A 15,230-nucleotide genomic window follows, 5' to 3' on the forward strand; every position below is an offset into this window, starting at 1 on the left:
AATGGTCTGTATTTCCACACCTGTCTGATTGTGATTTTGTCCACCAAGTTATCCCACAGGTGGCGTAGCTCAGTGAGAGGCTCCTGAATCATGTCTCGGTCTGTTTGGTCGCTCACTTTTTTGAGCAGCAGCTCTCCTTGGTGGCAAAGCTTCTCCATGTCAATCTGTTCCTGGTAAACTTCCACTTTATATTGCTGTGTCATGTAAAATGAAAAACGGTCAATCTTTTTCTCAACGTGATTTTAGAGATAAGAGTAGACAATGTCTGATTCGAACCTTGAGCTCCTCGATCTGTTGTTTAACAGTGCTGAGGTCTGTCCCTACAGCTGGCATGTCACACAGTTTGATGACAGCATTGTCCAAGTAGTCAAACATGCCCTGTGGAGATATAACGCAATGATCGTGAACACACAGTTGGCTTGACCAATCAGGGCAGATTTTGTGGTGCCAATAGTGTGATAGACACCTGAAGAGCATCCTGGTACAGCACAGAGGCAGTCATGGCCTCTTCCAGTCTCTCCATTCTCTCTCTCCACGTGCGGTTCAAGCCTTCCCAGGCTGCATTCATCTGAGTGTCAAAGGACCAACACAAAATCAACAACAGGGAGATAGTTTGTGTAAATGTGAGTGAAATTGCTCTGTTATCACTGTTGTACCATTGCTGAAATGATCACTGTTCTAGACTCTTACCTCATCGATGGTCTTCTTGACCTCTGGTTTCTCAGTCTCTCCGCAGGCAAAGATGAGGTCAGCTCCAAGTGTTCGTACGATCTCCAGTTCTTCCCTCAGCCCATCTGTCTCTTGCTTAATGGCCTGAGTGTGAGACAAAAACATAATGAATACATTCTCTTGAGATCGTTGTCTTGACACAATATTATGTAGTTTGATCTACTCTAAAATCCCATTAAGGAGTGTTTTATTAAACTGCACACGGCTCCCTATATTAGGCTATTCACAGTTTTTCTGCTGTAATTATGACAAAGCTGATTGTTTTCTATCTTTTTTTTAATTAACCGTAACTGAACAAAAAGCTTACATTTTGCTCTTCAGTTCCAATAATTTATTCTTCAATTAAAAACAACAGTTATTAAGGGGGGGAAATATGCTGTTATTTTATTATTCATTATTTTATTCTATTATAATATTATACAAGAAATAACTTTCAGTTTACACATTGACTTTATTTGTTTTTAACAGTTCCCTTGTAATTTTGCTGATGCCCCCTAGTGGTTGCGAACCACTGATCAATACAGAGCTTCTTTAAGACTGATTAGTTGACTAGCCATTTAGGCATCCTACAGACGAGTCAGTTTTGAAAATATGCAGTTTTTGTACATCCCCACTGAAAATTTGATTAAACCAAAAAAAAAACATCATGTCTTGCTAGTGACTCTCTTGTTGGACTGACCTCGGCTGCCTCTATTTGTTGTTTTATAAGTGAAGGATCCACCCCTGGGTCCTCCAGATCTTTCACAATATCCTGAGAGTCACGAAGTGTGCTTAGCAGAGCGGCCATGTCGGCCCAGAACTTTCCGGCGAGATCTAAAACATCCTGAAGCTTTCCTTCTCTTTCCTCTGCCCTCTGCCTGATCTCATCCCACAGAGAACGCAGCCGTAAGAGTCGCGAACGCACCGCTGAGGATGGGAACAGATTACAGATTTACCAAAACATATAGGATAAAGCATTTCATACAACCATATAGTGTCATTTCAGATCAAAGATCTTTACCCTGGGCGGCAGGATCGTCGTGTGGGGCGCGACTGATGAGCTCTTCTCCTCGGGCACACAGGGCGCTGAAAGATGGAAGGAGTTTGTCCAGCTCTAGTCCTGTAGCCCGGTGCTCCGCAAGTTGCTCCCGGATCTTTTCCACCTCAGCCGCCACTGGAGGTGGCTGCCGCAAGCGTTGAACTGCACCTTCCAGAGTCTCCAGAAGAGGGTCCATCTTATCGTGGAACTGAATGGAGAGAAGGAATACAACAATCAGAACAACTACAGTACACAAAAGTAACTGTAGAAGGACCAGGCATAAGGAGGAGGGAAGATTTATCTCAGACACATGCTAAGGGGTAGAGGAAGTTGGTGCTAAATAATAGGAATTCTTTAGGACAAGTATTACAGAATACACCACAGATTATTGACACATTCATCATGCATGGACGCATCTGAAACCTGTATGCTACTTTTTAAAGTGGAAAGAAATGAACTAATTGTTTTACAATTTTGTATTAACATCTTTTATTTAAATGTCTTGTATTAGGTTTATTGGTATTACACAGTACTTTTATTAGCACTATTATTTGGAAGTTTGGGGTCAGCAAGATTGTTTTTTTTATTTAAGTACTTTTATTCATCTAGGATGCATTAAATTGATCAGTGACAATAAAAACCTTTATAATTCTACAAACGATTTCTTAAACTTTCTATTCATCAAACAATCTTAATATTTATGTAGAAATGTTTCACGGTTTCTACATAAATATTAAGCAGCAGAACTGTTTTCAACATTTATAAAAACAAGAAATGTTTCTAGAGCACCAAATCAGCATATTAGAATGATTTCTGAAGGATCATGTGACACTGAAGACTGGAGTAATGGTGCTTTAAATTTTAAAATATACGAAAATAGAAAACACTGATTTCACAATATTACTTGTTTACTGTATTTTTGATCAAATAAATGCAGCCTTGTTGATAATAAGAGACTTTATTCAAAAACATTTAAAAATCTTACAGACCCCAAACTTTGGAATAGTAGTGCAAGAAAGTTAACTTTCAGTTATGTCTCATACATGAAGGCAAATCACTTTTTGTTAGTTGGTCTGCATAAAAGCTTCTGCTAAATACCTTAATGCAAATGAAGAAGATATATTTCAAAATATAACAGCTTCTTGAAATACTTTCAAGAAAGAAGCTGTTCAAAATGGTAAAGGGAGCAGGTTAAATGTGAAATTTGGACGATTTACATACTTTTAAACATAAGAAATTAATTGAAATGTATATTTAATATTTTGTCCATCTTCTGCTACTAATAAGATACTGTCTATAGGCCAACCGATGTAAGCTAAAACTAGTTTCAACAGAGTGATATAAAATATTCTGGATTAAAGAATTCCTGATTCTCAATCCTATACAGGCATTATACAGCAGTTAAATCAGTGGGTGATGATGCTCTTACCTCTACCAGCTGAGGGTGTTGCAGAGAGCAGTGATGATGGAGGGATGGACACACACAGCACATCCACAAACATGAGTGATGGGTGGACGGATGAACCAAACGGACATGGGAGGGAGAAGTGCAGGGAATGTTCAAGGGAAGAGTTGCAACAAGCAGGAAAGGGGGAAGTTTAGGGGATACAGGATATGGAAAGGAGAGTGTGACAGGATATGGGGCACAGGAGTGGGACAGGTGGCATCACAGTAGAGTAGAGTTTGAAGGAATGGAAGTGGAGAAACAGTACAATGTGTTAATTCAACAGCATGCAACAGACCAGCAGGACGAATCAATAACACAAGCATTAAGCCAAAATGCAGCTGATGATGTCAGATGTCAGTGATGTTATTTTAAAAAAAATGCCTTAGTCTGAAACAATGATTAATTAAAGGTGATGCGTGTCATTTTAAACAGCTTAAATATACCTGTGTGTTCTAAAAAACATGATGATGACACAAAATGAGTTGATATTGTGCTGTGTAATGCTGAACGATGGGCTGTAACAAGCTGGGCAGCAGTCCTAAATAAGCATGCTAACATTTTGCAGCAAATACCTGGACAGACTGTGACACTGCTTCATCCAGTGCTGTGGCTCGACCTTTGACCTCCTCTTTGATGCTGAGGTAACGTCTCTCTGCTTCATTATAACGTTGTCTCAATGTTGCCCCTTCCTGGGCACTGAGTTCTGCCAGCTGTGGACCGATCTTTAGCAGTTTATCTATGTGAGGCTTGTGCTCAGCGATGGACTCTCTCAAAAGCTAGTCAGGAAAACATATGAAACATGTCATGTGATGTTAATACATATGACATCAAATAAGTTTTGTGGTTTTGAGTTTTGTGGGTCTTAGTCCATGTCTATTGGTGCATTCAAGTCCTCCTGGGAAGTGCATATTTACGAGTTGGGAAGTCGGAATTACGTCAGGAGCAAGATGGCAATGCCATGCATTTTTGCTCTTTTATATTTTTATTCAATTCATTAAGAGGCTGTAAGCTGAATCATTACATATCATAATTGTACAATACTATGGTATTTTTGTGCATGCAAGTCAGATACTTTAACTGACACTTTAACTGCACTGACACACCCTAAACTCAGAAACTCTGATTTTAAAGAAAATCCAGAGAAAATCCTCACTTGTAATTAAGACTTGTGGTGACGTTCATATGCGTTCAACACATAAATACAATGTTCCCGACATGACTTGAATGCATCATATAACCACGAAGGAGCAAAAGGGACTGAAGCCCTTTGTCTGCATACTGCCCACTCACCCTCATCTGGTCTTGCTGTTGTCTGAGCGCTTCTGTGTCAATGGCAGGAGGGGCTTGCTGGGTAATCAGAGTCTCGGTCTCACCCAGCCAGGGTTCAAGTTCCTCACACGTCTCCCAGAACCGTGCTACCAGGACCTGAGCCTGCTCTAGAGCTGAGAAGCGCTCAGCATGACTCTGATTTACTGCTTCATAACGAGCACTTAAAGAGTCTGTCTTCACCTACAGGAAGAAGAAGAAAGAGGTTTTATCAGGTCAACCAAATTAATCTGAAAAAGACTGATAAAACAAGCCTGCACTTTTGTTTGACCCAAATATGACTCAACAAATCAAATCTCCGCCAGAAAATTCATGAATAACATCAATTCGATTTTCCTGATCTAACCTTTCACAGAGGAATAATTACATAGCTTGTTCTGCCCCCTCCCCTCTCTCTCTTCTTTATTTTGTCTCTAACCTTCAGAGCCTCTCTCTGCGGTTCACTACAGCTCTCCAGGATGTCCTCTCGTGTCTTAAGGAGTTGGTCCACAGTATCTTTGTGACGGATGATGTCGATGTTAAAGGCTCTCTGCACCTGGAGCTGTGCCACAGTCACATCAGGCTCCAGACTCAGAGGCCCCAGAGACGCCAACTTCCTCTCGGTCTCTCCGACCCAGGTCAGCTCTGCATCAACTGCCTCCTCATACTGAAACAATAACACACACAAATACACTGTCAAAAAAAAAAGAAGTATGACGAAAATATTTACACATTCAAGAAGGCAACATGGACAGAGGATCCTAAATCAAATTTTGCTTAAGCAACAACTTCTTTTTTTATATTAATAATATTTTAAAATGTATGTTAAAGTTGCAAATGTACTTTTTAAATTTATTATAACCATTTGTATTTCCTTTGAAGTATTACATCATTTTAAAAAGGAAAAAAGACATATTATATATATAAAAAAATAAAAAAAATGAAATTACATTTGAATTTTCCTAAAAGAAAATACCAATGCCAATGCTAATGAAAGGCAGGGAAAGAATAATGTTAAGTTCTAAGTAAGTTTAGGATTTGCTTCTGTGTTAATCATACACACATATATATATATATATATATATATACACACACATACACAGTATTTGTTGCAGTACCTGCTGTGACCTTTGGATGGCAGCCTGCACTAACTGCACTCTCTGTGTGATGGTCTCATCCGCTTGGCGGTAGCGCTGATTGGCATCGGCGACCAGGCGGTCCAGGCCTTCCCGTGCACGCCAGGGCACCAGATCCAGTAAAGCACTGCCCACCTCATTCACTGTGTCCAGAACTAACCTCTTCTCAGCAGACACGCACTTCAGCTCCTGAGCCAAACATACACACAATATAAAATGCACTGAAGACATAAAAGAAATTCATTTGGTTTAGCAAAAACAGAAATAGGTGTGTATGGTCTAAAAGAAAAGAATGAAGTAAAAAGTAATTCACAAGTACTTAAAAAAATAAAACAATAGACATCCTCACCCTCTGTCTGTCCTGATAGGCTGGTGCTGTGTCTGGCTCAATGTTGTTAAGCTCCGCCTCCACGCTATCCAACCATTGGCTGATGTCATCATGCGAGCTAGCAAATCGCGTGGCCAACTGAAGGGCCTGTTCGAGAGTACGGAGGGCCTTGCTGCTGCCTGCTGTCATCTCTGCGTACCGGCTTTTGATGTCATCTAGCTTCTCTTGAATCAACAGGACCTCCTCACCTGTCACAGAGATCAAATAGGATCATAATCATAAGAGGAATTTGGTGATACACCACTGAACATAGAGACTGGATGGGAAAAGTACCAGTAGTTTGTTTAAGCAGAGCCTGTCCATTCTTAATGGCTTGGTCCACTGTCTTCTTCCTGCTGATAATCTCTTCATTAAGAGCCTGTAGGGCACCAGCAATAGAAACATTAACTCTGAAAAGAATTCAAGGGGATGCTATGTAATCTAAAATAAAAAATAAATAACATTAGTATATGCACTTCTTTACATTATTGAATCAGAATATCATGCGATTGATTTGATTAAAAATTTTAATTGACCGACAGACCTAGTGTGGCTCTGACCACACTTAGTGACTGTTTGTTTTTGAGATGAGGACTGTTTAGCAATATTCATATTCTCTGATTTATCCGGTATACTGACTTATACGGTATTGTTGATCCTGGGCAGCTATGCCCTGCAGAATCGTACCAGTGTGTGTTTGTGTTGCTGCTCTAGTAGCTCCGGCTGATAACTCTGCACTGAGACCTCAGCCAGTCTCTGCGCCACCTCAGCTAGCCAGTTAAGGACTTCCACCTCTTCTTCTCCAAATAGCTGTGCATTGGCCAGGGCCTGCTCCAGCATGGCCTCTCTCCGATTGCACCAATCATGCAGCTCCGTGTGCCCGTTGCGCACTGCCGCCACACGTTCACCCAGCCAATCACGGTCAGCCGCACAGCTGAGTGGGTGCAGTGATTGACTGAGAGTCTCAAGATGGTCTACATCATTCTCCCGAGAGGATACCTCCTCTTGGAGAGCCTGGGATTATAGCCCAGAGTGAAGAGGAGATATGATTGAATGAGTAGGAGAAAAAAAAGACAAGGCAAACATAAACAAACATGACAATGCAGAATAATGACAAATTATAATTAAATGATGTGAGCAAAAAAATAATATGTGGATCAACACAAGATGAGATGGGGGGAAAAAAAGGATAAAAAAAGAAACCATGATAAAATGAAACTGCAAAATGGAAAGGATGTGGGCAGGATCACGACCTGAATTTTGTGCCTTCTTCGATAACTGCACTCCTACTAGTCCATTTAAAACCACAGGAGACTGACAATCTGTTCTCTCCTCTGCATCTCCAATCAGTCTAATGATGCTTGACACTTTGAAAATCACTTGCTAAAATGACAGATCTTGGTTTGGCAGCAACAATTCTGGTAGTCTTATCCTCAGCAAACTGCCAGGATACAACTCTCCCAGCTGCTGTGTATACTCTACCTTGTGCCTTACAATCTGCTGTGTGATTTTGGAGGTCTGGGTTCCCATTGGCTCAGCGGAGCTCAGACGTCTCTCTGATGTGCTCAACCACTCACCAAGTGGCTCCACTGCCTCGTGGAACTGCAGCGCTAACACCTGCAGCTCCTCTAGCTGCCGCTGCCTGAGGACATGAGGTGAGGAGGAAATCTGTGTTATATTCTTATGTCTACTCTGTTTTTATGGCCTTGTAAAGCAACCAAGTGATTGAGTTCTGAGTAAGAGATTCAATTAAGAAATTTTATGGTTGTGTCTGGGTGTCCATATTGCTCTACTGGAGTTTACCTGGCACTGGCCTTTTCCAGCAGATTTGTCCATCTCTCTCCTAGGCTCTTAAGTTGTTTCTGGATTTTGTCTCTGTCTTGTGTCTCGGCCGTAGCAGCGATTCGCTCTCCTTCTGCCCTGATCATTTCTACTGTCCCAAGGCGGTCATCCAGTAACCGTTGCAGCAGCTAGGAATAATATGGAATCTCAGTAAGCAAATTAATAATTAAAAGTAGCAAAGTCTAATTAGTTTGATAAAAAACATCAACTTGCCTTTTGTCACAAATTGGATATAATATAAATAAATATAATATAATATAATAATAAATATAATTTTAGGTTTTAATAAAATATTGCAAGCCATTATAAAAACTAATTAAATTCAAATTTGATTAAAATCTAACCTTTTGCTCCTGAATTTGTGCTTTGACCACACGGTACTCAGCAGACGGAGGTTTCTGATTGGCTATGAGCTCCTCTGTGTCACTAAGCCAGCTCAAGAGTGGCTCCAGAGCATCTTGGAACTTCCCACAATGCAACAGGGCCTCCTGCAGCTGTGCGATTCTTTCAGCAACCTGTGAATAAAAAAAAAAAAGAAATCTTTAATATATAATTAATCCATTTCTATCAGTCCACAAAGAAAAAAAAGGCTAAAAATAGATGCAAGCTTACCCTCTTGTTAAGGGAGTTCCAGCGCAGGTTGGTGGTCTCCAAGTCATGTTCCAGGCTCTGAGTGTCAGTGTGTTTGGCTGCACTCTGGATAAGACCTTGACCCACAGCGTTGACATGTTGCAGTTTAGGCTGAATGCTGTCTATCTGCTCCCTTTCTACGGCCTAAAGAGTGAGTGAACGAACAAACGACTTGAACACATGAGAACAAATGACTTGAGTATGTTACTGGACACTTGTTACAGTACTGGACATGTGATATGATAGAATGTGTCTAAACGGGTCAAGGCTGTTCAAACACAACAACATGATAATGGTGGCATGAGCATTTATAAATGGAGAAGCATCACACTTTGACTGAAATTAAATACAGGACCTTGGCAGCAACACTGTACAGCTCTATTTCCCCAACAGCCCAACTCTACAGCTGTGACAGAATATCCAACACAGTGGTTCACCACATACAGTTTGCCAAATACCCCTAACCAACACCATGACCAGCAGTTACCAAAGAGTAGTTTGAAGTCAATCCATTTTAATTTCGTAATGTGACTTATCACAAAGAAACAGAATATTCAGCAGGAAAAGTACTTTCTTGCAATCATTTGGAATTGGATGGATCACAAAAAGCGGGCATTATATACCAGAATGGATTTGGACCTCAATGCAACTTCATGGGGGATTGTTCAATTTCACAACTGACCCACAGTCAGCACTAGGGATGCACCAAAATTCAAATTCTACTCTATACCAATAAGTCCATCATTATTTTCATTTTCATGGCCAATATAAAAATTTTATATTATAGGTGCATCTGAAATCACATTCCGTCTGAGTAGGTCCTACAATAAATGAAGAATGAAGTTCACAACCAATAAAAAGTATATAGCATGAATGATATTTGGATGTACTAAATCCGCTATGTTGGCTTTGTTATGTGACCTTTGGCATCAGCATCACTTCACTGCCATCTACAACTTCTCTCCTGTGGCCTCATGGGATACTGAAGTGTCGACTGGATGTGCATTCCAAAAACCCGCTGGAAATAGTAAGTCACTTGGGTAGTTTTCCCCTACTCATTTAATAATACTAAGAATACTCGAACACCTTATTCTTTTATGTATGGTTTTCTTCGGGTGCAGCATATTTTATCTAAATATAATAAAAATAAAACACTAAAAACTAAAACCAATCATTTTAAATGCTTTAAAGTAAATTTAGGCACCCCAATATATAATGTACAGTATGATATAAGATAAAGAATAAAATTTAACAGTGTTCTTACATTTTTAGTTTAATTTTTTTTGTTAGATGATGGCAAAGGTAATCCAACTGTAAAGCTAAGGGAAACAAGCATGTACAATTAAATAAAATCCAGAATCCTTTGCGTGTGAGTGTGTGTTCGTTTGTTTGCTGCTGTCTTGTGGCGTGGGGCTTCATTCCTGCTTCAAACAGGATGTCTGTCAGCCTCAAAACAATGAACCACAGCTTCAACCTGCTCCACCCTCTTGTCGACAGTGTACGTGTCTATGAAACGAAGAGAGTGTTTGGTCCCCTTTTGTCTCTCTATATCCTGTCTAACATTATCCTAAATCCATCATCTAGGCCCCCTCCTCCTCCTTATCCTCGGTGTGTATACTTGGAGCCATTTCCCATTTTAATCCTGATCATTCATCACATGTGGTACTTTTCACCCACCAGAAATAACACCATTCATCTGCATCTGTGGCAGTTCTTTCACAACTCGTGTGGGCAAATCAAAGGGACAGTTATATTTTATAGACAATTATATATCTACATATTTGTGCTACAGCCAATAATTCACAACAGGAAGAGAGGAAATTTAGTTTGTCAGACCTCTGAAATCTAAACAAAGGTGATGTCCACAAGTAGAACATAGCTATACATATCCATCCATACAACAACAGAAAGAGGTCAGTGCAAAAAACAGTCTCTCCTCTTTACTTTCTCTCAGAGAGCATTTGACTCTTGTAATGCAGGCCTCTGGAAAATATCTAGCATGCCTGTCATTCCACTCAAACGCTCTCGGCCAATCTGGCCAGCAGGCTGGTCACTCACACACACACACACACACACACACACACACACGACCGACCGCTTGACACGTATCTCTCCAGCACACTCGGTTTCTTTTATCACCAAACTTTAAACTCTTTTGTTTCTCACTCGAACCCCCACAGATCATTTTTAGCTACTGGCAGTACTCCATCCTACCGCCAACCCACAACATCACCGCCAGTGGAGTCTTTTGTTTCTCTCTCTTCACTTCAAACCACAACTCCATACTGCCTAAGCAAGTATGCCCACATTTCATTAAAGAAAATATTATAATAGCTGGCTAGGAGTTAAGCGCTATATCCCCCACACTATGTGCTGATTTTTGCTGAGCTTTCTAAACCTTGTTCTGCATCTGAAAGCATCAAGAGAAATGATTCTCATGCAATTTTTGCTAAAGGCAAGATAAAATCAATCAGACTAAATTACTGTACCAGTCAAAAGTTTGGACAAACCCAAATAAATTTATGGTTCTCATTATCTCAAAGGCCTTTTGAGACATCTTAAGTTGTGCTTATGTATGGATTTCATACAAAACAGTTAAGCTTTTTTAATGAATGACTCAGAATACAACATTTTTGATAAACACCTTTTGGTTACTGCATATTTCCCATAATTCCATTTGCGTTATTTCATAAGTTGGATGGCTTTATTATTACTATTTTGAAGAGTGTCTTTTGCCTGGTACTGTATTTGAAATTTCTATAGTGCTGAGTGGGGAAAAAAAGGCATGCATGCAACAATGCCACACATAATGTAGGCTAGACATGTCTTGAATGATTTAATGGAAACTTCAAGATATATTTTTTAAATGTTCAACAACTATAGCATAGGCATGGAATTTCCTCTTCAAACCATAATACTCAAAGCATACAATAAGAAATTCAAGGCTATAAATGTCTAAAATCAGCAAAAAACTAATAAAAGTCTATCTTGTCCTGAGGGACAAGTAGAGAACATCTTGGATGTAAAATTTCTGGACATCCCAGGAAATCCCAGGAATATGATTTCTTTCAAATCAATGAAAACATGGCCGTTAGCAAATTTCTTGTTCTATAAAGACTTTCCAAAACTCTCTCTCCAGTCCTACTCTTCCTGTCTTTGCTTTCACCTCCTGTGTTTTTCCGGCCTCTCAGTTCCTTGTCTTTACCTCTGCTTCCTTTTCAAAGGACTTCAGATGACTTCATTTTATCTGACCCAAATGTCCTAACAAGGATATAATTCACATGGTTCCATTAATAAATACGGCGCAAATGAGGTTAAAAACATAGTCAATGAGTTCACAGCATATGTGACTGCTTTGTTATGGCTGTCGTTGCGCCGACGGGGCTGCAGGGTTTAAGCTCTTTTGTTTGCAACAGTCTTTTATCACAGGTGTTTCCCGCACACTGTCTTTCACTGCTATCATTATCCAAACAATCAAATATACCCACTGTTACCATATGCCATAACATCAGTGCTCACTCCCTCTCTGATTGCTCTTCCCTTTCCACTGTGCGTATCAGTTGGTGCGTCTGTTTACCTGACCATCTCTAAAACTCTACCCTGGACAGACTCAAAATTGAGTGTGGGTTTCAGATGTTACGTCAGACGTTTCTTCTGACTCCTCTTATTGCTCATGCAGCTCTTATTTTGAGTACTACCAGGTGTTCTGCCATAGAGACTCTGTTCATTCATGATCAGGCTGTTGCAAAATCTTCTAACTTTACCCTCTGAATCAGCCTCCACTGCAAGTGTGCAATTTCACTGGAGACAGCCCGTAACGGAGAGCTGGTCCAAAAGATTACAAAGATCTTTCCCAAGGTTTCTGGCCCTGCACTGATAGGACTGACATGCCCTTATCATCTGTTTATATTTCCAACAACTTTATACAGTGTTTGTGTGTTACTGGCAAATGTGGCTCCTCTTATAGAGGCTGATGTTTATTTCTCACTTCCTTATCTTAATTGCAGTACCATGAGACTGCAGCTGGGAAGAAAGGAGGGGGGGTTGAAGTGAGAAGAGATTTTAAGTTGGTTTGGCACTGAACGACAGTCACCTCTCAAATCAGTCATTTTGTTCTGCTCTTTTAATAAAGTTTAAATATAATTTGCTAGCTGATCCTGTTCAGTCCCTCAGTTGCTATAATCCTCAAATCCAGCCTGACAGGGTTTCTGCATCTGATGGGATAGGGAGTTTTGAGAGTGACCATGCAGAAAGGCAGATTTGGCCAAGGAAGAGGGTCAAATGAGATGTGGATGACCAGTCAGACTGATAGAGACAGTAATGCAATAACTATCCAGTGAGCTTAAGAACTAACAGGCAGTGTCTCGGCCACCCGCCACTGTCACTGTGAAACAGAGCAGACACCGGCCTTGTCACGGCAGCCGAGAGAGAATGTCAAGCGCACACGCACATACACAGTGTGCTCACTTAGACAAAGCAGTGCTCAAACAGGCAAAAAAAGCAAACGCATGCAAATGTGTGCACAAACCCATTTGCCTGTAACCAAACACACAAACGTTCACTAGGCTTTGACTACTTTGGAGTAAGCATGCTTTTTAACTCAGTGAGCATGTTTGTGTTCATATGATCACCACTGCAATAGACAAACAATTTCAGGATACATATACATACCATGCACTCAAAGTTTTCTGCCTATATAGACACCTGGAATCATTCCAGACTATAGTAATTATGTGTATTAACATTTAAAAACATGGATTAACCATTTGGGTCCCCATGAACAAAAACGTACACATCACTTCAAGCTAAACACAAACACACTTAAGGACCAGAAGGATCAATGATGGAATATACTGGAAGATTAACCCATTCACTGAGTACTTTGATCAGACAGTTTACTACATACAATATTGTGCACAATTATAATGTAAAATAGGACTAAAAGTGCACTAGGGTAAAAGGCACATTTTATTTTCTAGATAATGCGAAATTTAAACCGCAGCACTTTCCTAAACATTCGAGTTTCACAACGCACATGGAAATTTGGCTGATCCTTGATGTGATCACGGGCAGCAACACAAAGTTGATTCAATGCTAATTTGATCTAAAATGTAATGTTTCTTGAAATGTTTTAGATTTATGTAGCAAATAAGAATCGATAAAATGACAGAATATATATTGAGACAAAGACCTTGGAAATTATTTTCAGTTTTGTACAAGGTAATTAAATCAACAGATTTTCAATAACTGAAGAATATGCAGAAGTATGGTATTTGGGGAAAACTGTTGGGGCTAAAGGCACAATAATTAACATGATAATAAATAGCTGAAAGACTTTTCTATTTGTTGGCATGACATGAATTGAGTTGGGCGTCCAATTTAGAGATAATCACCATAATAATGAAACCATAATACTTAAAATTATTATATTAATCATATCATATAATAAAATATAATTAGTATTGTTACTACTGTAAAGCTATTATCAATGATTATGGGATGTCCTTCAAACAGTGAAAAAAGCTTTTAGAATCTTTACTTTTTAAAATACTTTTTCTGTATTTTTGAAATGAACATTTAAATGACAGAATTGTTTTTAACAAGTAGTAACTTTTATTATAACTTTTTATTATTTTATTAAGTTATAACTTTTATTAAAGCCCCCCCCCCGCCATGTCCTACGTTTTGTAAATTTTTAAACAAAACAACCACTTTTAAAATGTATTTTTCTACAAAATGTGTTGCTCCATCAATGCTCAATAAAAAAAAAAAATTTCTGCAATCATGCACTATGGAAGTAGTAAAAACATAATTACCTTAAAATGTACCTTTAGCCCCGTTGTACCCAATTATACAACTAGGACAACATTTACTGCAGCATTAAACTACATTATTTTTCTGACAGAACACTACAGCGGACAACAACCACAAACCTTTATGAGGTACAAAGATCTTCAGGAAAAACCCTCAAGGACAACATTACTAGACTTCACAGGGATATTGGTGAGGTGATTTTAAATCAGTGTATCTCAAAATATTTCAGGTCGAAGAGCACTTAAATAAAAGTTGTGGACCATCTAAAATCCCAAATCTGAGGGGAAATCACCAACTATTACCAACCTAGTTTAAATCTGTTAGCGAGCTAGAAGGTTGGTCTAAACGCCCTTTACACTGAAGCATAACTGACATAAACACTATCACAAATAAATGCTGATGCGATCAGCTAATTCACTGTTAAGAGTTGATTATCCAGACTAATTTAATTTTGGTGCTTTTGTCATTTACAGTTATTTAATTTATTTAAATAAAATGTAAATATTTAAATAGTCAACCAACCCACAGAACACAGTTTAAGAATCACTGTTTTTGGGCATCAAAAGGGCCAGAGTTACCTTTGCACTGACCACCTTAAACAATAAACTTGAAAACGATTTTTTTTTTTTTTACCTTTGTGTCCAAATCAAGGTCATGTTTTACTGGTGCGCTTTCTTCCACAGAACTTGCTTCACAGGTGTCCTCACAGTCATTGTCATGTGATTCCACACCCTCTTGAGGGCTTGCCTCATTCTCGCCCTCATTAAAAAGACCATGTAAAAGACCTGGCTCTAGTTGCTCCCACTGGTCTCTCTGTTGGTGCACAGGGTCTAAGCCTGATCCATCTGAGTCCCATTCACTATCCCCAGTCATTGATCCCAGTACAAAATCAACACCAGATCGGGTCTCCTCTGACTCAGAGTCCAAATCATGACAGTCTTC

The 15,230-nt window shown here is 39.4% G+C and overlaps 1 protein-coding gene across 2 annotated transcripts in view; it reads right to left on the minus strand.

Annotated features, from left to right (window-relative positions):
* Positions 1-15,230, minus strand: part of macf1a (microtubule actin crosslinking factor 1a) — a 201,704-nt gene that overhangs the window by 18,314 nt on the left and 168,160 nt on the right. For both annotated transcript variants that reach the window (XM_016515233.1, XM_016515239.1), the window contains 18 exons: positions 8,457-8,618; positions 8,189-8,359; positions 7,806-7,972; positions 7,485-7,644; positions 6,690-7,016; positions 6,297-6,381; positions 5,985-6,211; positions 5,618-5,824; positions 4,939-5,166; positions 4,485-4,703; positions 3,767-3,970; positions 3,177-3,185; positions 1,730-1,955; positions 1,409-1,635; positions 691-813; positions 467-568; positions 277-378; positions 21-194 (listed from right to left, as the gene is read on the minus strand). In XM_016515233.1, the coding sequence (XP_016370719.1) occupies positions 21-194; positions 277-378; positions 467-568; positions 691-813; positions 1,409-1,635; positions 1,730-1,955; positions 3,177-3,185; positions 3,767-3,970; positions 4,485-4,703; positions 4,939-5,166; positions 5,618-5,824; positions 5,985-6,211; positions 6,297-6,381; positions 6,690-7,016; positions 7,485-7,644; positions 7,806-7,972; positions 8,189-8,359; positions 8,457-8,618 (3,120 nt within the window). The remainder of the gene's footprint in view (positions 1-20; positions 195-276; positions 379-466; positions 569-690; positions 814-1,408; positions 1,636-1,729; positions 1,956-3,176; positions 3,186-3,766; positions 3,971-4,484; positions 4,704-4,938; positions 5,167-5,617; positions 5,825-5,984; positions 6,212-6,296; positions 6,382-6,689; positions 7,017-7,484; positions 7,645-7,805; positions 7,973-8,188; positions 8,360-8,456; positions 8,619-15,230) is intronic.

The sequence above is a fragment of the Sinocyclocheilus rhinocerous genome, unplaced genomic scaffold, assembly GCF_001515625.1.
Source record: "Sinocyclocheilus rhinocerous isolate Xijiao unplaced genomic scaffold, SAMN03320098_v1.1 scaffold492, whole genome shotgun sequence".
In the NCBI taxonomy this organism is placed as follows: Eukaryota; Metazoa; Chordata; class Actinopteri; order Cypriniformes; family Cyprinidae; genus Sinocyclocheilus; species Sinocyclocheilus rhinocerous.